At 47.0% G+C, this 22468-nt stretch overlaps 1 protein-coding gene and 2 long non-coding RNA genes across 3 annotated transcripts; 2 read left to right on the top strand and 1 right to left on the bottom strand.

Moving 5' to 3' along the window:
• Positions 1-9: 9 nt before the first annotated feature.
• LOC116960345 lies at positions 10-1695 on the top strand. Its single transcript, XR_004406331.2, has 2 exons — positions 10-351; positions 563-1695. It is a non-coding gene; the product is annotated as an uncharacterized LOC116960345 (long non-coding RNA).
• On the bottom strand, positions 1410-3185 carry LOC116960676. Its single transcript, XR_006166926.1, has 2 exons — positions 3049-3185; positions 1410-2956 (listed from the first exon to the last, which is right to left on the bottom strand). It is a non-coding gene; the product is annotated as an uncharacterized LOC116960676 (long non-coding RNA).
• A 755-nt stretch (positions 3186-3940) lies between these two features.
• Positions 3941-20910, top strand: CTH (cystathionine gamma-lyase). Its single transcript, XM_042807128.1, is given in 13 exon segments — positions 3941-4170; positions 5654-5735; positions 6207-6302; positions 9725-9834; positions 10509-10640; positions 12644-12701; positions 13452-13529; positions 14029-14037; positions 14040-14180; positions 14412-14533; positions 16382-16434; positions 17643-17781; positions 20197-20910. Coding segments are annotated over 13 exon segments (1203 nt in total). The 5' UTR covers positions 3941-4008; the 3' UTR covers positions 20218-20910.
• The last annotated feature ends 1558 nt before the right edge of the window (positions 20911-22468 follow it).

The raw sequence follows: 22468 nt of genomic DNA on the forward strand, positions 1-22468 counted from the left end.
GCGGGGCGAGGCTGCGCGGGAGGCGGGAAGAGGGCGGCGGCGGCTGAGGCGGCGGCTGAGGCGGCGGGAGCGGGGCCGGCGACTCCCCCTCCGCTGCCCTCGGCGGGGCCGGGGAGGGCTCAGCGCTCGCACAACCTGCCCCTCGCCGGGGAAGGAGCCCGCCGGCGGGGCTCGACAGCCGCCGCTGAGGCGAAGGCCGAGCCGGCAGCGCTCAGAGTGCCGCGGGCGGCCTCCCTAGGCGGGAGGCTGCGCTGCGGTTCAGGTCAGGGCCGAGGGGTATTATGCCCACGTTAATGTATCCGCGCTGAGAATATCTGGCATTCCGAAGGAAACAGCTGCTGACAACTGGCAGTAAGGGTCTGATCAGGGCTCGGGGATTTTCTGCCCACGTTAATGTATCTGTGCTGACAATATCTGGCATTCTGAAGGAAACGGCTGCTGACGCTGTTAAGGGTCTGCTGTTGTGTGGGGTACAGGGAGAGGGAATACCTTGTGGGTCGGGCAGCTTGGCTTTCTTCCCCTGAGCTGACTGCACCTCACAGCGGGCTGTGCTTTCCTACAGACCTTCCCTCCCGTGTCCTTGGGCCGTCACTGCTGCCACGGGCTCTGGCTGCTGGGGAGTGCTCCCGGTTACCCAGGCTTGCCTCAGCCTGCTGTGGGAGAAAAGCACCATCTCCCGTGCTTCATACCATGAAAGAAGGAGCCAGATCCTCAGTCCACTGCGAAAATCTGCTGTGATGACCTGTACGGATTCCTCTCAGATTGCTGTGTAAAGTGGCAAGGGGGATCCAGGAGCGTCTCAGTTTGAGGCTTAGTTATGCAACTGTATAGATGACAGTGTATATTCTTTATGCTGCTGCGTGCCAGAGGTGTAAACAAACTGCAGAGCAATGGAATTGGTGAGATGAGCCAATTCCCCTTGTGTGCCAAGAGAACAGAAGCCCTGGGCTGCTTCCCCGGTCATGAAAGGTCAAGGCATGACCCTAACTCGTGCGTCTCCTCCGGTGTTCCTTCTGTGAGTCCTCTTGTGAGCCCAGGAGAAACAGGCTGCTAATGCTGTTCTGAACAAAACCTCACCCAGTCCCTTCACTATTGATCCATTTTCCTTGTTTGTGTGGCTATTTCATTCACCGAGGTAAGGGGAAAGAGAAGGAAAAGACCCAGAGTGACACACGACTGTGAAACAAGAAGTTATCTGAGAATGATGGGACCTGGACAAGTTGTCTTCCTCAAAAGGAGGAGTCCTGTCCTTATGTCAGTCCTTGTAGGAGCAGTATCATCTTCTAAAGTAACTGTGTTAGGTTCCGAGCTTCCACATTTCCCTGCAGGAGCTCCTTCTTTAGCACTAGTTCTGCAAGTATTTACTTACAATAGTGGAATGAATGATTTAAAAAAAATGATGTGTCAAATTCCAGGTAAAATAGATTTTTTTATTAATGTTTTCAGGGGAAACAACCTACAAGTTGCCAGGAAGATTAGCTCTGCTGTGATAAAAGCACTACCTTTCTGGGTGACCTCTTTCTTTACCCAATTTGCATCCTGTCCTCTCATGCTAAGTGGCTATGATGAATTCTAGGCAGAGATGGGAACTATGAAGTGTGATTTCTGTGCCTGCTGTCTTCAGAGTGACAGCACAGCTGCTTCTCGCACAGCTATTTACAATTCTAATACAGAATTCTAAATAATTATAGGGGGGAAAAAAAAAAAAAGTCACGTTTGCTCTATACTCCATTGGTCTTTCTGACATTATTCTGGCGCTTCTTGTTTTTAGAGAAAATTAAAACCTGTTTACAAACAGAATTTGAGAGGCTGACACTGTTAACAATTCTGATGTCTTCTGTCTGTTCTCCTGTGCTGCACCAGAGGCTGTTTGCCCCGGTGCTGTGCGGGAAACACATGTGGTACTTAGCTAGTCTTGTCAGGGAGAGGTAGCAGCTCAGGTTTCAGCTGATGTTGGAAGCTTCACATTGCATTTTTAATTACTGAAGGCCAGCCAAGAGGAGACAGAGGCATGAAGTCACTGTTTACCAGCTTGTTATGGAGTCCCTTATTCCATCCAGAAATACGAGTGCATTACTAATGAGGACTGCTCTGGGAAAGCTGATGTTTGCAGTGAATCCAGATGTCCTCCCATGCTAGGACTGTGCTGTGTAATTATTATACACCTACAATTTCTTGAGGATGTTTTGTTGTTTTGTTGTTTGTTTTGTTTGGTTTTTTTTACCATCTAACAACAGAACTTTGTTTTTATATTCTCCTTTTCCTTAAATTACTCAAACTGCTCTCTTCCAAGCACTATCCGATTTAAATAAATGTAGCAGGATCAGATATTGTGGCAATGTGGAACTCCATTTTCTACAGCTTCTGGGCTGTGAGTCTATGGAAACTTCATTTACGGAACTCCTCAAGTAGGCAATAAATAACGGAGGAATAATTTCTCATGGGTGTATTCCTCAGAAAGGATGCTGACTTTTTTAGTATATAAATTAATAGGTCAAAAAATAGAGAGGAATAAACCACTATAAATTTGTACAAAACCCAAACGTGCACCTGCATGTATTCTAGTTATAAGTCTAACAGTAACATTTAAACTTATGAAAAGTACCCAGTCGGATACTGAAGGCACCCAAGTATAGGGAAATGCTCTCCGGTTGCCTTTTTCCTTATTTCCAAAAGGAAAAAAAAAAAAAAAAAAAAAAAAAGAGGTCCTGGAGGACAGTGAGTGGAATTTGCCAGCTCTGGAGAAAAGTTCTGCCTCTCCCGGGGAATTCAGAATGAGTGGCTCGAGAGATGCTGGAGTGCAATACAGGTCTCAAAGGGGAAAGAACATTTAAGGAAATTAACAGGAAAAAGTAGGTAAGAAATGTTCAGATGTTGCTGCCTCAGTGGCTTCTGTTCAAGTGATTCTCTTTTCAGCTGGTGCCGTCCCGAAGCACTTTATAAATTTTTATACCTCCTTATTAAAAAAAAAAAAGAAAAAAGGCATTTCCTCAGGTTGCTCAGACTAACCCGCGGGCCAGCACCTGCAGAGCTCCCCGTTGCCGTTACCGAGCGATGCCGGGATCCGCGGCCGTCAGAGGAGCGACAGCACCGAAGAGCCCTTGCCTTCTGCGCGGCCAGGGCAGCCTCCTCCAGAAACACCCACAAACGCCTCCCGCGGGCTGCGCAGACAACCGGGACCTGGAGTTGGAGGGAGAAATTTTGTATGACACGGAAATGAATCAGTTTTCCCCTTTGCCTCAGCCTGACCATCCCGAAGTTCATCGTACGAACGATTCTCGAAGGAAAACAGGCTCTTTATGACGCTGAGGCTCACTGAGACTGCCAGAGGTTACCTGAGACAGTGACTTCTTGTCCCGGCGGCACGGAGGGAGCAAAGCAAAGCTTTCCCCGGGGGATTTATGAGGACATTTTCCACAGGCCTACGGGAAACGGCGTCGCCACACGCTTACATACCTCCGTCCTAAATTCCAGGTTTCCACTCTGTGCTGAGGCTGAAAAATAGGCTTGAGAATAATCAGTGCGCTTCTTCCACTTAGATCCAGCGTTGCGCTAAATTTACCTGCGAACGGTGTGAAAATTATTTCAAACTCAGCCCGAAAAGAGGGGAAGGGGGGAGGAGGAGGGGAAAAGCTCTCCCACCCTTCGGCTGCGGGGCCGGGGCACGGGGCAGGAGGAAGCCGCTCCCTGTGCCCCCAAGCCCGGGCTGAGGGGCCGCCCGCCATTTCGCCGTTGCCAGCCCGATCCCCTCGGCCCAGCCGGGCCGGCCCCGCCATTACGGCAGCGAGCCGGCCGGCGGCTGGCGGCGCCCCCCAGCGGGCGGGAGGTATCTCGGCCAGACGCCCTGCGGCGCGGGCACTGCCCGGCCCCGTCCCCCCCCCCCCCGCCCGGTCCATCCAATAGAGGAGGGGGTGGAGGAGAGGCCCCGCCCCCAGGGCGCCCGGCGCGGGCGGGGCTCCGGCGGTGCCTGAGGGGCCGGCGCGAGGCAGCGGTGGCGGGAGCGCGGCCATGGAGCGCGGCGGGGCGAGGGGCTTTCTCCCGCCGTTCGCCCACTTCGCCACGCAGGCCATCCACGCCGGGCAGGAGCCCGAGCAGTGGCGGTCGGCCGCCATGGTGCCCCCCATCTCCCTCTCCACCACTTTCAAGCAGCGGGCCCCCGGGCAGCACACGGTGAGTGCGGAGCTCCCAGCCGGGGTGGTCCCCACCGGCCCGCCCCGGGGTGAGGGGGCTGAGGACAAAGGTGCCGCGCCCCGGCGGGGGGGGGGGGGGGCGGTGCTGACCCGCCGGGGGGGCCCGGGGCGGCGGCAGGCCCCGGGTGAGGGCGGGGGGGGGGCTCCCGGCTCGCAGCGCCTGGAAGTGCTTTCCCTCCAGCTTCTCCTGAACAAAACCCAACCGTCTTCTTGTTTTCCCCCCCAGGAAGCGGGCTGGGGGCCGGGGGGGGGGGGAGGCACATTTCGGGTGATTTTTAGGTGGGAAGCCGCGGGAAGGGGACACCGGCGGCACCCGGCTGCTGCGCGGCTGGCCGTGCTTAGGATCCGGCCTCGGCCGGATGGTTTCCACCCAGCCGGGGTCTTTCTTGAAGTCTGCGTGATAACAACACTTCCCTTTGCCGCTGGGCCCAGGCGGAACGCATTTTCTCGTTTACACAGCTTGTGGAAGAGGCTGCTTCAGTGGACCTTCCAGACCGAGCGATTGTTCCATAAGTATTTTGCAGATGTATCGTAGAAAGTACTGGAAATGTTGGTGTTGAGTTATCATGAAGCTTCTGATGGCCACCATGCATGTGCGGGGGGAAATGGCACAAATTTGTAACTCGTAAATCAGTATTTGTGCCAAACCTGCGGTCTGAATGTCACGCTGTGCTGGTTGGGCAATAGGAATTTGCCTTGTGATCTTTGATTCCACTCGAAATTCCCTACACGGACTAAAAATGTGAATGCTTGCGAGCAGGTAGCTGTGTCGAAGGAGTCGTGCGCTGCTGTGTTCCCACAGTGGCGACAGAGCAGCCACGTCCTTGCTGCCAGATTCCTGAATATGACAAAGTTGTCATTAAAGAGAAATCCTGAAAGTATGCAAATACCAGGATGCTTAGCCAGGTTCTCTCTGTAACAAGTGCATCCGTGCATGCATGAGTATTTTTTTTTTTTTCCTCATTAACTTTTCTCAGTATTCACCTAAAAGCTGTTGCACTGAAACACGGAACTTGGTCTGATTGCATGCCAGGGAAATGTTTGAGCTTTCAAGAACTTCCGATGGGTACAGGTTGGCACTGGCCGGTGCCCTGTAGCATCTTTCAAGCAGAGCATCGTGCAGATGGGACACGTCCTTCCTGATAACTTAAGACCGTGTGGACTGTGTCAGCCCAAGGCTTTTTCTCCTACAGAGACGGATATCTAGTAAGAAGTAGGAGACTGTGTCTAAGAACGTGTCTTTCCCCCGCTCACCCCTAGAAACCATTTTCAGGTTGGGGATGCCCAGTCGGATGGTGTGTACAGCAGTTGACGTACCCAGAAAACCAGCCTGCTGTTCTTGGAGGAGGTGGATGCGTAACCTGGGTGTTGAGCATGAGTGCTTTTTAAGGAACTTAGTACTATTATTGCACAGAACTTTCTCAGTGCTCTCTCTTAAGTTATGTTTCCTGCTTTCACAACAGGGTTATGAATACAGCCGGAGTGGAAACCCGACCCGGGATTGCCTGGAGAAGGCTGTGGCAGTGCTAGATGGAGCTAAATACTGTAAGCAATTAATGGGTTCCTCAAGCAAGATATCAGCATGTGTGTCTCCTGACTTTCTGCACTAGCCATAACTTGGGGAGCAAGAACACGGAGATCTCGGCGGCGGTGGTATCCCAGCAAGGCTTTCACAGCCTCTGACTACTGGTTATGGGCAAGAGCTGCTTTGTGGCGTGAAAAAGAGTTCAACACTTACTGTTCAGGAAAGTCCAGCTCAATCCTTGGGCTTTCTGTAGTGCTTCCTCTCGCTACATTTAATGCTTAAGCTAAACTGAGTCCATCTTTGTGAATCCTGGGTTACACTCTGTGGAATCAGCACGGTGCTTTTACTGAATCCACTTAACGAGGTGACCTAAGAAAGAGCAACAGAACAAGTTCCTTATAAAAGCAAAGTGAGGAAAGAGAAGGCAAGTTTGACAAGGTTTGTATCCCATTAAAAACAGTCTGTCTGCCACTTACTCTTTTCTGTTTTAGGTTTAGCTTATGCTTCTGGCTTAGCTGCTACTTTGAATATAACTCACCTGTTAAAGGCAGGGGATAAGATTATCTGCATGGATGATGTCTATGGAGGTATGTAAAGCAAAAGTGCCGTTTTGATCTTTATTGTGCAAATGATCAAATGTACCTATTTGTGATTGTCATGAACTTCCTGAATTTCCCACATGGGACCTTACTTTTCTTTAAAGCCTTTTCACTTTGTGAGAACACAGAACACTCCTGTCTCATTTTGGCGTGAGAAATTCAAACACTGAAAGATTCTGCGGCACAATGTGGAGGTTTAAAAAATATAGCTAACTAGTGATATATGCTTGAAGGAGGGGAAAATAGCAGCATCCTAGCCTCACATAGATTTGTTTGCGCAGCAGGACCCTCTGCAGTCCAACATAGCAGGGCTTTCCAGCTTCTGCTATTTCTGCTATTCCTTTCCTAGGTTTGACCCTTTACCAACCAGCATTTTGTCTGGACTGTTTCAGACAACTGTTCTGTCAACTTCCCTGAAAGCACAACCTGCATCTGCTGTACCCATGTCTTCTAAATGCTTCAGTGATGCTGCAGCCCACTATTAGGTTTTGATCTTGCATAGGTTGTTGTATTTTATGATTCATTCTTCCAAGAAACTCCCCCGTAAAAGAGTACATCCACCCAGCTAAAGTCCTTCCAAAGGTTGATGCCACCCCAAAGACCCTAGTAGGAAAGCCTGCCAGGATGCCCTGTTACAATCAGTGTCCTCAGTGCCCAGCTCCTGTGTTTCACTGATCAGCAAAGCTTGTTGTCTCCCTCTGTCTGCTTCAAGGCCTGGGCACAAAGAGATCACATCTGCTGCGTTCTCAAAGGAAGGTGAGAGAGGCCAGCATCAGGTAGTGTTTTCCCAAGCAACAGCTGGAAAACCTTTTAGCAAGAGTAATCACCGTTCCCATCGCTCAGAGTGATTACTGTTTGCCAGTCAGTTCTCTCTGCTTGTACACATCAAATATAAAAACACAGCTGTGTGGTGTGGTGACACGCTGGAGGGCAGGGATGCCATCCCGAGGGACCTGGAGAGGGCGGCCTGTGCAAACCCCATGGAGATCAACAGGGGCAAGGGCCTGCCCGTGGGTCGGGCTGAGAGAGTTGGGGGGGTTCAGCCTGGAGAAGAGAAGGGTCCGGGGAGCCCTTCGAGCGGCCTCCCAGGGCTTAAAGGGGGGACAGGGGAGGGGGGGGGGGACTCTGGGTCAGGGGGTGGGGGTAGGACGAGGGGGGACGGGTTTGCACTGAGAGAGGGCAGATTTAGATGAGATGTAAGGCAGAAATCCTTCCCTGTGCGGGGGGTGAGGCGCTGGCCCAGGGTGCCCAGAGCAGCTGTGGCTGCCCCCTCCCTGGAAGGGTTCAAGGCCAGGTTGGACGGGGCTGGGAGCCCCCTGGGCTGGGGGAAGGGGGCCCTGCCTGGGGCAGGGCGGGGCTCTGGGGGGGCTTTGAGGTCCCTCTCACCCAAACTAGCCTGTGATTCTGAGATTTGCTTTTAATGTCTTAGTTATGTCATGCCGGATAGCTCTTCTTCAAAGTACATCTGGAGCCGAGTTGAGTGTAGACAGCAGGAATCCCTACTGACAATCTGCTCCTTTAATTTTCAGCCCTCCCACCACAGAGCTCAGTAAATCAAAGCCATTTGGCCAAAGCATTTTCTCAGTTTCTCACTTCAGAAAGGCACATAGGTGTAGTTTTCAAGGAAAACCAGTTCACCTGCTCATCTGAGCCTCAACGTGTAGTGGTTTCTGCAGAGATGGATTTCACCGTTGCGTCCCTGAATTTCGTTTATGCCTCTGTTGGAAAGAGGCTGGCTTCCCCACAGACAGCCTCACGCGGGGTAGAGTTCACACCGCGTGACATGGTACATCTGCAGATCTGCCACTGTATGTGCTCAGCCCCTTTGGCCTTCCCTCGGGTTTTAGGGACTCCTTGTGCCCCAAGACCCTGCTTGCTTTCCTCCTAGGCTGTGCTTTCCTGGCTCTTGCTAGTCGTCTTTCCTGCTCGTTTTCTTGCGCGCTGTGGCCTGGTCCTCTGTCAGCCGCTTCCTCGCCGTGGCCTGCGCTGACTCCTCTGTGCCAGGCAGGGTTTACTCCTCCACCACGCTTGCCCTGTGCAGCCTTTAGTTCTTCAGCCCCATAACAGCAACCTTGGAGTTGCTGGGTGCTGAGTGTTGGCAGGTGGCCCTGCTCCCTCCAGGCTACACGGGCTTTGGCAAGCTTTCAGTGCGGCTTTTGTGGAAAGCCTGGCTGGATAGGAAAGCAGTGCTGCGCTTGCTAACTCAAACGAGTCCGCAGTGTTCAAGGTTGTCAGAAAAACAGTAAAAGAAAATTGAAAGCTCTCGGGCAGTGCTGGAAAGCGTATTGCGTGGGCTGTGTTTGGGAGATGCTGGGTTTTGGCAGGCGTGAGGAGGAGCTGCAGGTAGTTGGCATCTCTGAACTCTGAGTCGTTGCTGGAACTGCTTAAAAGGGCTGCTTTCAGTGTAACCTCTCATTTCCATCTAAGGTTTTTTGTAGCGCGCTATTATTAAAAGTATGTAAGACTACTATAAAGCAACTTCTCTGTGATTTGTATTTGTAAAGCAGACAGCCTACGTGGAAGTTTCCCATGCTTGAATAAGCTTCTTACAGCACAAGAAAGAATACGTAGCTTCTTGTAGAAATAAAAGTGTTTCCTTAAAAAAAAAAAAAATATTCAGGTGTAGCATTCGGCACATAGAATCAGACTCTGCATGTACTCCGACTTTATGGCTAGATAGCAAACTGCTGTTCTGCTTAAGTGAGTAAATGTTGAATAACCTTGGCAAAAAGAGTTAATGAATTAATTTTTAATCCAGACAATGTTGCCACATAGTCAGTATGTTGCACAGCTAGTGATCAACTGGTTGCTTTGAGTTTCTTCTTTTAATCTTTCCAGTGAAAGGCTTCAAAGACAGAAAGGAAGTAAATAATTAGTTTTTTATGTTCCTCGCTACATGTTTATTTAATGGAATGATAAGAAGCACAGTAGCTGGAGTCTTCCCCTTGATTCTTCTTCTCTCAGATTCTCAATTAAACTTATTAAATGGAAAAAAAGCGTTTGAAAACACATGGTGGAAAAAAGTTCTTAAAAGTGGGGTGGAGAAAAGAGGATGTAAAAACTGGAACTGCTAGCATATGCATGGCAAAGGGCTGGAGGAAATTGAGAAGGAGGCAAACTAAAAGGCGTCTATTTAATTTTCTGATTAAAAAAACCTGAACAGTGCTTCATAAATCACTGATTCCGTATTCCCATTAATACTCTTCCATGAAGTTTAAAGCTACAGAAATCTGTAAACTTTCCAGAAGTAAAAATAATACTAATATGCCATTTACTGTGCACAGCATAAACCTATACCCTCCTGACTTTCTGTGGATGCATACAAGAGAGTGGAGATCGGTGAAGGAAAGTTAAGGAAGTGGTTTCATTTTGTGTCTCTGATTTTTTTTGTTTGATTGGGTTTTTTTTAGGTACAAACAGGTACTTCAGGGAAGTCGCCATGAAAATGGGTTTGAATGTAGTTTTTGTTGACTGTGCAAAAGTGGAATGCCTGGAAGCTGCAATTACACCAGAGACCAAGGTAGGGGAGAGGAAAATTGCTGAATTTACTTGCTTAATGTCGTTAAATAATTTTATTCTTGCTCTTGTTATATTGGGCGTGCGTGTCAAGGCAGAGGGAGCTGTGGGGGTGGCCTCTGCGGGGACAAGTTGGGGCACAGCTGGCTCCATCATGTTCCCACTGCTGGCCCCTTGGTGACGTTTGTGGTGCCTCACTGAAAACACCTCGAGAAGGGCAAAAAACATCAGTGAGAGAGAGAGAAGGGGAGGGAAAAGGTAAGAAACAGCCGAGGGAACACCAAGGTTGGATGAGGAGGAGGAGGAGGAGGTGCTCTGTGGCACTGCAGCAGATAATCCTCTGCTCTAGCAAAAAATGATTCATCAGGAAAAGGCTTACAAACGTTTGGGCATAAAGTCTGTCTTGTGGCTGTGTCAGACCTTCTCCAGATGTGAGGCACTTGGGTTTTCGAACGCTTGATGTTCTTCCCATGTATCAGTTGTTTTTGTGGGAATATTACCTCTCCCAAGAAACCTTACCTTCCTTCAGCGGGAACGCTTTCTTATTGCCACTCTGCAAACCTGCATGGGAAGCTGACACTCGACACCTTAACACCTAAAGGTACTTAGGACTTAGGCACGCATCATCACCAGCACTGTAAAATCTCTAAACTGATTTGTGTTGTTGAATTACTGCAGCTCGTTTGGATTGAAACGCCCACAAACCCCACCCTGAAGGTCATTGACATTCAGGCCTGTGCAGATGTGGTACATAAGCATAAAGATGTTCTTCTAGTGGTAGACAACACTTTTATGTCTGCGTATTTCCAGGTAAGCGCTTTGTTCGTTTACAGTTACCCCATTGTTTCGGTGTATTCAAAGATACATTTTTAAAACGGAAGCACCACCAAGGAACCGTCGTTTTGATCAATGCACTGTAAAATGCCCTGTTCTGTTTCTAAATATAAGCTGTGTACTGCTGCTCTTTACCTTAGTAAAGATGGTATGCACAGTATTTTACAGCTGGCCACATACCGGTATGATACCAGCAAAACCGACATAGCTCAGTGGTCAAGTAAACACACCGAGTCCAGACAGTCAGGTAGGCCACTGGGAGAGTGGCTTCTCTGTCGGTCCAAAATCATGGGTTTTAGTTCTCACTGATGGAAATCGTAACAGGCCTGTTAAGTGTCCTGTGTTCTAACTTGGATGTTTTCATACCAGTTTTTTTCTATATGCTGTTCATGAGCTGTTCTGAACCACTTGATATTCCAAAAAAGGTAGTAGAAGAAAAAGTTAAAACAAGCAAACTGCGTTAAATCTTTCTTTGAGACATTCCAGTTACCTTTTTCTTCAATATTTTGGTGAATGTGTGGCTTAGAAGTTTGTCATTTTGATCTCAAACAACTGGCATACCTTTTCTGCTTTCATAACTAGAAGACGTGAAGTGAAGATAATTTCTTAAGTTCTAAAAGTGCTTCAGGATAACAAACTTCAGTGTCTTGCTCATCTTAACGTGGGCTAGAAATACTCGTGTATTTCCCAGGAGACCAAGCTAACCCTCGTATTTTAGGACTAAAGTTAAACTTTTCTATGAGTGCAAAAGGCAAGGTGTCTTTGTTTTTGTTAAGAGTACTGAGACCTTTATAAATTAGGAGAGCTTTACAGAAAGTGTTAGTGCTTAGCTAAAGCAGCACTTGTACATACCAAAGGCTTGGTGATTTTTCTCCCTGCAATGTACATTACTTTGGAAAGACATGTGTGAAAGAAGAGAAGTGAGCATCTGGATATATGAGCTGGTTAATGTATCTTTTATTGGCCTGGTGCTAGGAGAAAGTCAGTTGTAATGATTAATTTTAGTAAGGATAATAGGTAATGTCTTTAAACCCTTCCAGGCTGCTGCTGGTACACTGTACTAAGAAGCTAATAATTTTAGAGTGATTTATGTAGCAATATTGAATGTAAAAGGCACTGGTGTTTATGCTACTGTTCTCCTGGCTGCATATTGGGAAGGCACATTATCCACGTTCCTCGAACAGACGTCTGTGTTTAACCTGACAGCAGCAGTCTTTTATTCTAAATCCGCTTGCTTTGTTACCTTTTAACATATCGATACGCTTCAGCCTTCATAATGTATTTACATTATGTGCAAAGTCCTTTACTTAGTGACTGATTTAAAAAAAAATTGTTCATTATTTTTTGCCCATCAACATTTCAGTTTGCCTCACCATAAAAAGGCTTCTGGGAGGAAAACTGGGAGGTTTGGCAAGAGAGCCCTGGCAAACAAAACCCTTTACACTTTTTTCAGGTTTTTGGTTGTTCTTTTGGTGCAGTATCACCAATACTGATATCTAGAAAACAATGCCATTTTTTTCCTTTGCAGTCTGTGTTGAGGACTTCATTTTCTAAGGAAATATACTTTAGAGTAAAGACTGTTACTTACCCTGCCTCAGCTAGGCAATATAACTAGTTTTTTTCACAAATATGAACAGGCTGTACATTAGATGTATTCAATCAGTCCTCTCCTTGAAGCCGGTGGGAATTAGACCAGTGCTTTAAAATCACTTTTTATTGTGGGTCCTTTTTATTGTGCTTATCTGGAATCAAGAGTGCTTTCCTGTGCTATTGTTTTTGTTACGTATTCTATCTATCTTCATTCTCAGGTTTTTGTGTTTGTTAAGTTTTGTGTTAAGTTTTTGGGGGTTTATTTGTTTGTTTGTTTCCGTTTCTCCACCATTTGCTGTGTTGGATCACAGCCTTTCTGGATAGCTTGAAATGAGCCACAGCGCGCACAAGCTTTAATCAGACCTATTATTATTTTTATTTCATTTCAGCGTCCTTTGTCTCTGGGGGCTGATATTTGTATGTATTCTGCAACCAAGTACATGAATGGTAAGTGTGTGAGTTCAGCACAACTCAGGCTGGCTATTTAAGAGCCGTCCTGGCTGTGGGCACTTCACAAAACGAGCGTGTCTGCCACTAATTCTTAGATGGACCATTAGAGATGGACCCTTGAATAGACCATTGGTCTTTGTAGTTCTTAAACTGTCCCTGGGAGAACGAACATTGACCTGACTTCAGGTACTGGGCCTAGAGGTGTTTATAGCCATGTTGGCTTTAATTTGCCTACAGCAAAGCAAGTGGCCTCAGCAGAAGGTGGCTGCCAGAAATGACATTCAGATTCAGAGGAGGTTTCGTAGGGCTGAAGTGGAGCCTGTCCAAAAGCACCTTCGCTGGGTTCTTTCCCAAAGAGCCCAGACTTGGAGGTAACGTGACGAGCAGTGCTGTGCCCTCCTGTCCCCAGGGCTGCAGGTAGAAGTGGAAGTTCTTTGGTTGGCGTTCCCTCTGGCGACGTCGAGTCCTGTGCAGCACCCTGCTCTCTGGCACGTAGCGGCTGGGGGCTCGGGAAGGGTCTGGGGGTATGTGTGCAGCACCTGGCAGAGCTGGCCAGAGCTTCAGAAAAAGCTGAAATCTGCCTTCTGATTCATGTGCTGCACAGGAAAGGACGGCTGTAACAACCTGAAGGGAGCCAGGGTCTCACAAAAATGGGACTAAGCACCGAGACTGAGAGAATGGGGGTTGTGGCAGAGCCCTGGAGCAGGTGGAGTGGCTGATTCTGTTCTTGTCTTCTTGTGTTTTCAGGACATAGCGATGTTGTAATGGGTCTTGTTTCAGTAAACTGTGATGATCTCTATAAAAGGCTCAAATTCTTACAAAATTGTAAGTAGTCAGTATTGGAAACACCTTGAAATGATCCCTATTCAGATACACCAGCTCATAATGGGAAGCCTGTAGCACGCACACCCAGTATGAAATCTGGGGTTTTTTAAACTCATTCACACATCAGAGGATGTGCCCAATGCAGAATTTTCTTACATAGGTTGATTTTAACAATTTTACTGCCTCTTAAATGTAATGAATAAATTTCTGTACAGTGTTCCATCTGCCCACTGTCTACAACAGAAGGAGTAAAGGTATATTGTGTCTAATAAATTTAGTCCTTGAGTCTTCACTTTGTTAATTCAGATCGTTAATTGGCTTCCTATGTGTGTGAGATGAGGAAAACAGATTGCATCAGATGTCTTTCCACTCGGTTTGTTCGAACTTCAGAAATTTTGGAAATGAGGACTGTATTTCAGTTTATTAAAAAAAAAAAAACAAAACAAAACAACCCCCCAACCCTTTGTTTGACGTGGAATTTTGTTTCAAATGTCTTTAGCTCTTGGAGCTGTCCGTCTCCCTTTGACTGTTACATGTGCAGTCGTGGTTTGAAGACACTAGAAATCCGGATGAAACAACATTTCCGCAACGCGTTGGCTGTCGCTCGATTTCTTGAGTCAGATTCCAGGGTGGAGAAAGTCATTTTCCCAGGTAGGTTGGCAAGACTTCAGAGCGGGTGAGGTCTCTGATGGCCTCGAGTACTGTAGCACTACGTGCCGCTTGCGCACCCTCCACGCGTGGTGACTCTGGGTTAGGTGTCCACCCTGGCAATGGGCTGTTGCCACGTAGCTGGGGTGTGTGTGTGTGTGTGTGTGTGTGTGTGAGCTGCTTTACCCTTTGAAGCGGTGGTGATTAACTTAAGGCAACTTCTACAAATTTCAGGCCTGCCTTCACACCCTCAGCACGAGTTGGTCAAGCGGCAGTGTACGGGCTGTCCTGGGATGGTAACCTTTTACATCAAAGGAAATCTTGAACATGCTGCTACCTTTCTCAAGAATTTAAAGGTAAATGACAGTAAATACACACTACCTTAGGGGGACTTGAGCCTCTCCTTTTGAGGGTGATAATGGAAGAAGTGGTTTGTCTTGGGGCTGGGGGAGTCTGTCTCTGTACTTGCAAAGCTCCTAAAGTCTTTTGGGTGTAACCATTTCTAAATAATACATTATCTGTAAATAGGAGGCTAATGAGAGGGAAAAAAGGATGCCTCAGCTCATTTGTTTACACAGTAGGGTGTAGTATATCCAGGCTAGCCCAAGCATTGCTCCTAATAAAGGGCCTGCATACCAGCTGTTTGCAAAAATACCTGTAGTATTTGAAAGCAGAGAAGCTGTGGCTGGTGTAATGCTGCTGTAATATTTTAAAGTACTCATCAAGAGAAAAACTCACTGAGAAATTATATGAATCATGAAGCGAGAGGGAGTCCCTCAGTTTGGAGAATAGTTGTTTGCTTGTTTTACCTAAACTATAGGCTCTGGCTTCTGACTTTGCAATGTATTAATTCTGCCAGTACTCTTTAATGTGTTTGCTAGTCTTGATCTCTGGTTAATTTGCATCCTGCTCTTGTGTTTTTGCTGTTTTGTTCTTGGAAAAACAAATCAGTAATACCTGACAAAGGTAAAGCAGAAACTCCTTCTTCTCCCTGTCTTTCTTACTTGCTAGCTAATGTCATCAGCTGAAAATGAATTTACTAAAAAATATGATTTTTCCAACAAAATATCCTTTTAAATGAGAGAGAGCATTTGATCCTGGCACGGGAGATCTACCAGCTTTGAAAGGAAAAAAAGCATCAGAGAGTATGTTCCAGAAGTAGTCCCTTATGAGTATATTCACTTCAGTCCCTTGACTTGGATAATCATCAGATTGTCTCTAGGTTGGTACAAAAGTAAAGCCATTTCCTTAAACCTGGCTGAGAAGAGGGTTCTTTGGTCAATAGGTTTAGGGGTTTGGGGTTTTTTTTTAAAGGAAAAAAAAGTCAATATGAGCAGCCAGGGCTGGAGAGAAATGTTGAGGGCAGTAAGTGCATTCACAAAAGACAAATCATGAATCCTTGTTCGAGTGCAGTCGGCTCCCTAGAGAGCCATTCTGTCATCCAGGACTCTATGCCCGTAGCTCAAAGAGCAGTGCTGAAAAGAACCTTGATTGATTTCACAAACACTACTCCTCTTAGGCACTGAGAACTTTAGGCTGGTTTTCAAAATACTAAACTAACCATCAGACCCGAGCAACGAGTGAGAGAATCTGTTCAGCCTTATGAGGAGAGTCTGAACCGTTTGGGTTTTTTTTTTCCCATCAAGCCTGCCATTTGCCAGCCTGACAAGCATAGGAGGTAAGTGTGAACGGTGAGGGGTGATGCTGAAAGAAGAGCGTGTAAGGATGGGCTATTATCACTTAAACCTTAGCTGAGATTTTTGAGGTCGGAGTCTGTTCAGGCAGCCTGCTCTATCCTTCCTCTGAGCAGAATGACAACTGGTGGTGCCCAGGCAGAACCTGCTCCCTCGTCCTGTGCGTTTTCCCTTCTGCTCTTCCTCCGCTGCTGCCCATGCATCGCACCGGGGAACTGCTGCTGGGTTGTATTTGCTCAACAGGGGCATATTTTGATGTCAGTTTTGCCTCAGTGTCTCTCTGGAGCCATTTTAGGACAAGTCTATTCTAAACTTCAATAGCTTTTACCTGATAAATGTACGCTTTTTTCCCCTAATTACAGCTAATACATTTTAAAATGTAAAAATTATAATAGAAAAAACTAGGAAAAAAAAAAACAAATGAACTGCTTCTTTTTCCTTGACTATCTCTTTCTAAGCATTCATGACCTTACACTTCTGATGTTAACTTCTGTTTCTTTTTTCCCGTAGGTCTTTACACTGGCTGAGAGTCTGGGAGGATATGAAAGCCTAGCAGAGCATCCGTAAGTCCTTCTTCATCATAAAAGTCTAAAAAAGCTGCAGAGTAACACAAAAGCTACTATTTCTAGAGTTCTAAAATTTTTCTAGCACACAAAGCCAAGGTATTTTGCATACAGCTGAAAATCAGGGATAGTATGTTGTGTAGCACAGAAATGAGTGTGACTTTTTGTGCCTATACGAATGCAGGGATGGGAGCATTTCCACGCTTCCTTGTTTTAACCGGGAGACTGAGCCGCGGTTTGTGGCTGTAGTAACAAATGCAGGAGGTCAGCATGTGCTTGAGTGAGTCGCACTGGGCAGGTTTGGTGGGGCTGTTGAGGACAGGAGGTCTGCGGTTCTGCCTGCTTACACAAGGGGGCACGTTCAGTGTGCTACACCACACTGCCTGTCTCCATGTCAGGTCAATTTTGTGGGGATTTAGTAATACTTAGTTGCCCCTGTCTAGGTTCAAAGGCTAAAAATAGGATTTTTGTGGAATTAGATTGTTTTACTTAAATCCAGTTTGCTTTTCAAAGAGAGGCATGGGAAGTTATGGCTAAACTTATGTGCTAAATCATTTCAGTTGCTCATTTTGGAATAATAGCAAATTTTAAAACACTCCAGCAGTTGAAAGGTAATTGCAAATTGGTGGATGTCAGTGACTGAGCATATGGGGGAAATAGCTTCTCACCTATATCTTCCATAGCTGGAGAGAATGAACTCTTCAGTCCAACTGGGTACAGTTTGGCAAGTGAGCTGAGAAACCAGAAGTTAAAAAAAAAAAAAAAAAAAAAAAAAACCAAAACAAAATTAGGAGATTTTATAGTGGAGATTGTATACTATAGCTGTTTCTCCATATGCTTAAAGCAGAGCTTTTAGGTATGTTTTTTTTTAGAAGAAAAATAAAAGATATCTAGAAGGAAGAGGAATAGCATTTTATCCTTTTTCAGTTCCTGATTATTAAGTATCCACTGCTTATTCATCATTTGTAGCTTGGAAATACTGTACTGAAATGCCAGGAGATACAAATCTCTGACATGTCTGTAGTTTGGATAATTTACAGTAACTGATGATATGATCTCTCGCCATTTGTGGCTTAACCCACAGGTGATACACAAAGGTGTAAAATCTTCAGGGAGTTTCAGGGGTTTCTGGCAGGAAACTGAATTGCTTGGTCTTTATCAAGAAACGTAAAAACTTCTTAGAAAAAAGGCTATTTTTTTTCCTCCAGGGCCATCATGACTCACTCTTCAGTGCCTAAAGAAGATAGAGATGCTCTTGGAATCAGTGATACGTTAATTCGCCTGTCGGTTGGTTTGGAAGATGAAGAAGATTTACTGGCAGACCTGGATCAAGCTCTGAAAGCTGCGGTAAGTGGGTTGTTACCTTAGTGCCGTCACCCTAAAAATAATTTCCCCTCTAGTCCTCCGCCTCTCTCCCTAGACTGTCTCCCGGCAATTCTCACCTCGGTTCATTTTCAGGCTCCCCACGGGCGCTCCTCGCGGAGCGTGCGTGCAGTTGGGAAGCCGTGGGCAGGTTTCTCCGTGCAGGCAGGTTTGCAGCCCTTGTCAGTCACGATTTGCGCCGACACAGACTCAGATGGAGCGGCCGGGGTGACGGGGACGGCTGCCCCGGGTCGGGCTGAGGGGAGGCTCTCACGGAGGCCTCCCAGTGCTTGGTGTGTGCTTCGGATTCTTCATGTCATAGTGTGAGAGAGGGTTGAAATGTATTAAGGAGCTTCAATAAAAGAGCTTCTACCAGACAGTAAGTCCAGCAGTTGAGTAACGCTATCTCATTTATAAACGCTACTTCGACTCCTCTACCCAAAGTTCTGTATTCAGACAATAGGTTAAAATTGTTCTTTACACGTGGTAACTAATGTGATGCCACATAACGACTTCTTCTCAGGGCAGGGCGCCTAAAATCCGTGAGGTGTAGCTGTGTTTGTGTGCCAGTACAAACGTGCAGGGCAGGCTGGTTAAATGTGTGTTGTCTTGTGGACCTACACAGGTTTGTGCTGTGCTTTGGATCAGCTGATACTGTGACTGAAAGAACAGTGGGGTTTTTTACAAGCTTTTTTTAATTTTTTTTTTTTTTTTTTTACTGGAAAGCATTAGTCATACCTGAAAAAACAGAAAGTGTGGGCACTTGTCTTTGAACCGGTACCTCGCTGTGGTTGATCCCCTTTGGCAGCCGCAGACTTGCAGTTTGATGTACCAGTATTTCATTGCAGAATGTGCCCTGTCGTACTGCGCGCTGTATTTATCACACTGTGACTTATCAAGAGCATTGCCAAGGTCTTTGGTTTTTGCAGTTGCAGATAACTTATTAGGGGAGTTGCCCAGATGATCCTAGGAAGCAGATCACGTTGTGTGAAAGGTCCTTTCTTTCTCCCAGAAGGAGGTCCCTGACCTTCGGGTACGCAGGAGAGTTCCTCTCGATGTGAACTCTCACGGCAGCTTTAGATGTGGATGTGTGAGCAAAGCTTGTGAGCCAGACGCCTGCCCGGGCACTCTGTCCCAGCCCCTCATTTTGTCTGCTCTCCAGAGCTTCAGTGCGGGGCTCAAATCCTTCCAACCTTCATAAGCATAATGATGTGCTGGGAGAGGAAGGAGAATTCCCTTCTGATCCTGGTGGGAACAAACAGAGCCCAGAGGTATTGCTGCCAGGGCGAAGCGCCAGCCAGGCCTTACAAGTGCTGTTGGAGATCTTGGGGTATCCATTGCTCAAGGAATTGTACCAGATCTTTGGTTCTTGTTGCAAGCTTAGTCTGTGTTCTCAGAACTGCCAACTACCGCACGCAATCCCATCCATAAAATTTATTATTCTGTTTTTACAACCTTAGGTTCCATTCCCAAGTAGCCTGTTTGCCCAGTAACAGGACTTTGCTCCTAGAAAGTCAAAACCTTTGATTTACAAAACTCCTAGTGTGTCTCTGTCCACTTGGTCACACGTTGCTCCCACACAGGCAGATGGAGGTATTGGGCACGTTGCTACCAGGCAGTGAAAAATTTCATCAGGGCAGCAGGCTCTGCCATGGCGTGGGTGGGCAAGGGGGTCCAAGAGAAGGGGAGAAACCGAAGACTGCAGCCAGGCGCACGCTGAAGGGGGCTTCAGCAAGTGTCAGGAGAAAGTTTAACAAATAGCCACGCTAAAAAAGCATGGCTTTCCTTCTCCCCTTCTCCCAGCTTGTACTTTCATACTGTAGGAGCAGCATAACTCTCGTTGGTTTTCTGTTTGTTCTCTCTGAGTGGGAGCTCTGCAGATTTGGTGACTCCTCAGGAGTCTTTGCAATGCTGAGGACAGAGTTCACAGTCTTTGGTGGACCTTGAGTCGGCTCCAAGTCATGGCTGAGGCAGGACTAGGTTCAGCCCTAACTTGTTCTGCTCTACATCCCTGCAGGCACCTGCATTGCAAAAAAGAGCTTAAAAAAATAAAGGTGTTTGAAATACAGAGTTTTGTCTGTGTGAGAGAGCATGTGGGATTGGTGGGTAAAGTATAAATTTGAGTCCTGCAGCAATTGTAGCAGATGTGTAGTGGTTTGATGAATTATAAAGGCAGATTTTTTTTGTCGCTCTATTTCTCTCTCGCTTTTTTTTTTTTCGTTTGTTGATAGGAAAAATTAGCAACAGTAATTGCATGTTACAGTAACTTCTGGATGCCAGCACAGAGCATGAAGATAATCTAATGCCAAAATGTATCTTATTTATGAAAAATTTTTTAAAAGTGCATGGTTGATACAAGTGCATAACATAATTATTTCTTGGTTTTCCTTCTCATTGCAGTTTGCAAACCATAAGGCTTGACGTTTAAAACCGGAACTTGGAACTGAACATTGAAGTGGCTGGAGAAGATGACGTGGATAGCCAAATCACTAATGATTTTTCACTTGATTTGCCTTTGAGAATTTAACTGTGTTCAGTCGAACGCTGGACTCCCGGGGAGTTTTCTCTCTTTGTGCTGTCAGGTTTATTCTGCTGATGTCTGGCTGGGCACGGAGCGCGCTGTGGCACACAGCCCGCGCTCTCCTGCGGGTCTGTTCCTGTTGCATCGTTATCCTCTGGCTCTGGAATTTATGGAGCCAGGAAAGCTGAGTTTGCGAGGAGCTGTGGTGCACACCCGGGAATATTATCCTGGCTCTCTCAGTGGAGATTAGTGTTTCTCATCTGTCATGCTCATGGTGCAAGGGTGCTCGGTCAGAAGGGTTGGCTTCTGTTACTGCTCCTCGGGACACACAGTTAATTTTCTCAGATTTTACGATCCAACAGTCCCAGCTTAAAGCCTGTTGATTTAATGAATGTGTTTAGATGCTTTTTCACCTGTTGATATTTTATGGAGTATTGAAAATTAAGAGAAATCTAATACCTGGTAAAACATACTTTTTAAAGAGGATTCTTTCCCTTTTCTAAAAGAATCATGTAATGCTAATTGTGGTAATGATTTGGTTTGTATTTGGAATGGGAAACGCTTTAATTAAAATATGCTTTGAATTTGCCTGATATGTGACTTATTTCGACGTTTACACTTACTGCTTGCATTCAGAATCAGGTGATAAAATGACCCTGGATTCGTTTTAAATTTTCCTGTGGGGAAAATGATGTCATCGATGTTTTTTCTTTGTCAAGAAAAAAAGAGGGATTCTAACACATAACAGCTTGCCCTGCGGGGAGCGTTCAGGCGCCTCGGGGTGCAGCTCGCTTGGGGTGGGTGGTGGGCGGCTGCCTGAAGCCCCTGTGAGGGACCAGCCCTCCCGCCCGCTTCCCCGCGACTCACCCCAATACCTGTGCTGAAGAACCACAAAAGGGAGGCACAGATACCGCGGGTATTTGTTACAGGACACCTGGCACAGGTCGCTCTTGGTAGAAACATTTAGCTTTCCCGAGCGAAATGAAAGTTAGTCTTGCTGGCGGTGTCTTTGTGTTAGTTTTTTTTTTTTTTTTTTTTTTTTTCCCAGAGCTGACGTGAAACGAGGGTTTGGTGACTTCCAGTGGCTGAAGCTGCCTTAGCTGATGGTACGGAGCAGCCTGACGCGCGAGTGAGAGGAGGGAGCTGGAGCTGGAGCTGGAGCTGAGGCGAGGGGCTGGAGCCGGCTGCCCGTTGCGGTGGGACCCGAGCAGGGACGCTGTCGGCTGCCGCTGCGGTAGGAGAACGGAGCCCGCGGGCTCTGCACGGCCGGGCAGGGGCTGCGGGGAGGGGAATGAATGCATTTCACCTCGCCCTCGGAGGGGCTAGTCCCAGTCGGTGTCAGCTCGGCTGCCAGGCCAGTGAAACGTTGAGGGTAGCCTGTTCATTAACTTCCACGGGAGAAACACTTGCTGTAATCTCCAGATCTGGTTTTAACTCTGAGCAGCACACTGGTGTGAATTTCTGTGGGGAGACTTCAGCAAGTAAGGTTTTGGTGTATATAATTAAGGAGCCCGGCTTTAGAAGCCTCGAGAAGCTCCGGACGAGCGGCGCTGGCGTTGGTGCGGGGGGGGCTGGCGGCTGAGCTGGGGGACATCACCCGCAGACGGGTCGGATGGGCCCGAGGTATGGGGTGAAACACAGAACACAAGGGAAATCCCATCGACCTGTCTGGGCACCGTGCCTTCCGAGCAGAGACCAGTTACATATACTGGCACACAACCTGAATAATCTTATCTGGAAGGATTAACTCTTGGGAAAGCCGGGATGAAGCTATGCATACCCGACAAACACCTCGCTCATTTGCATGTGAGTATATTATAAAAGCATGTACAGAGTGAGTAAGATGCTCTAGGGGATGGAGGCTGGTGGGTGGTATGAAAATTAGGAGCTCTTATTATTTTTCAAAAAGCCCATAATTGGGATGAAGAGCCTCAAAGGCATCGTGGTTGTAACGTGAGAGCTCGTAACTCCCCACTCTGGTGGAAACCATCGTCTCTCCCATGTTAACCTCCCTTTTAAAGTGTCATGTTTGTGGTTACAACATTTTGCCTAAATATCTGATCTAATTTCTACATTCCCAGTCCAGATAGTTTTTGTAGTGTCTTCACTAACACAGATGTAATGAGTGATGAATAGGGCCAGCTTTACAAA

Source organism: Tyto alba, unplaced genomic scaffold (genome assembly GCF_018691265.1).
Source record: "Tyto alba isolate M040663 unplaced genomic scaffold, T.alba_DEE_v4.0 Super-Scaffold_1000006, whole genome shotgun sequence".
Taxonomy (NCBI): Eukaryota; Metazoa; Chordata; class Aves; order Strigiformes; family Tytonidae; genus Tyto; species Tyto alba.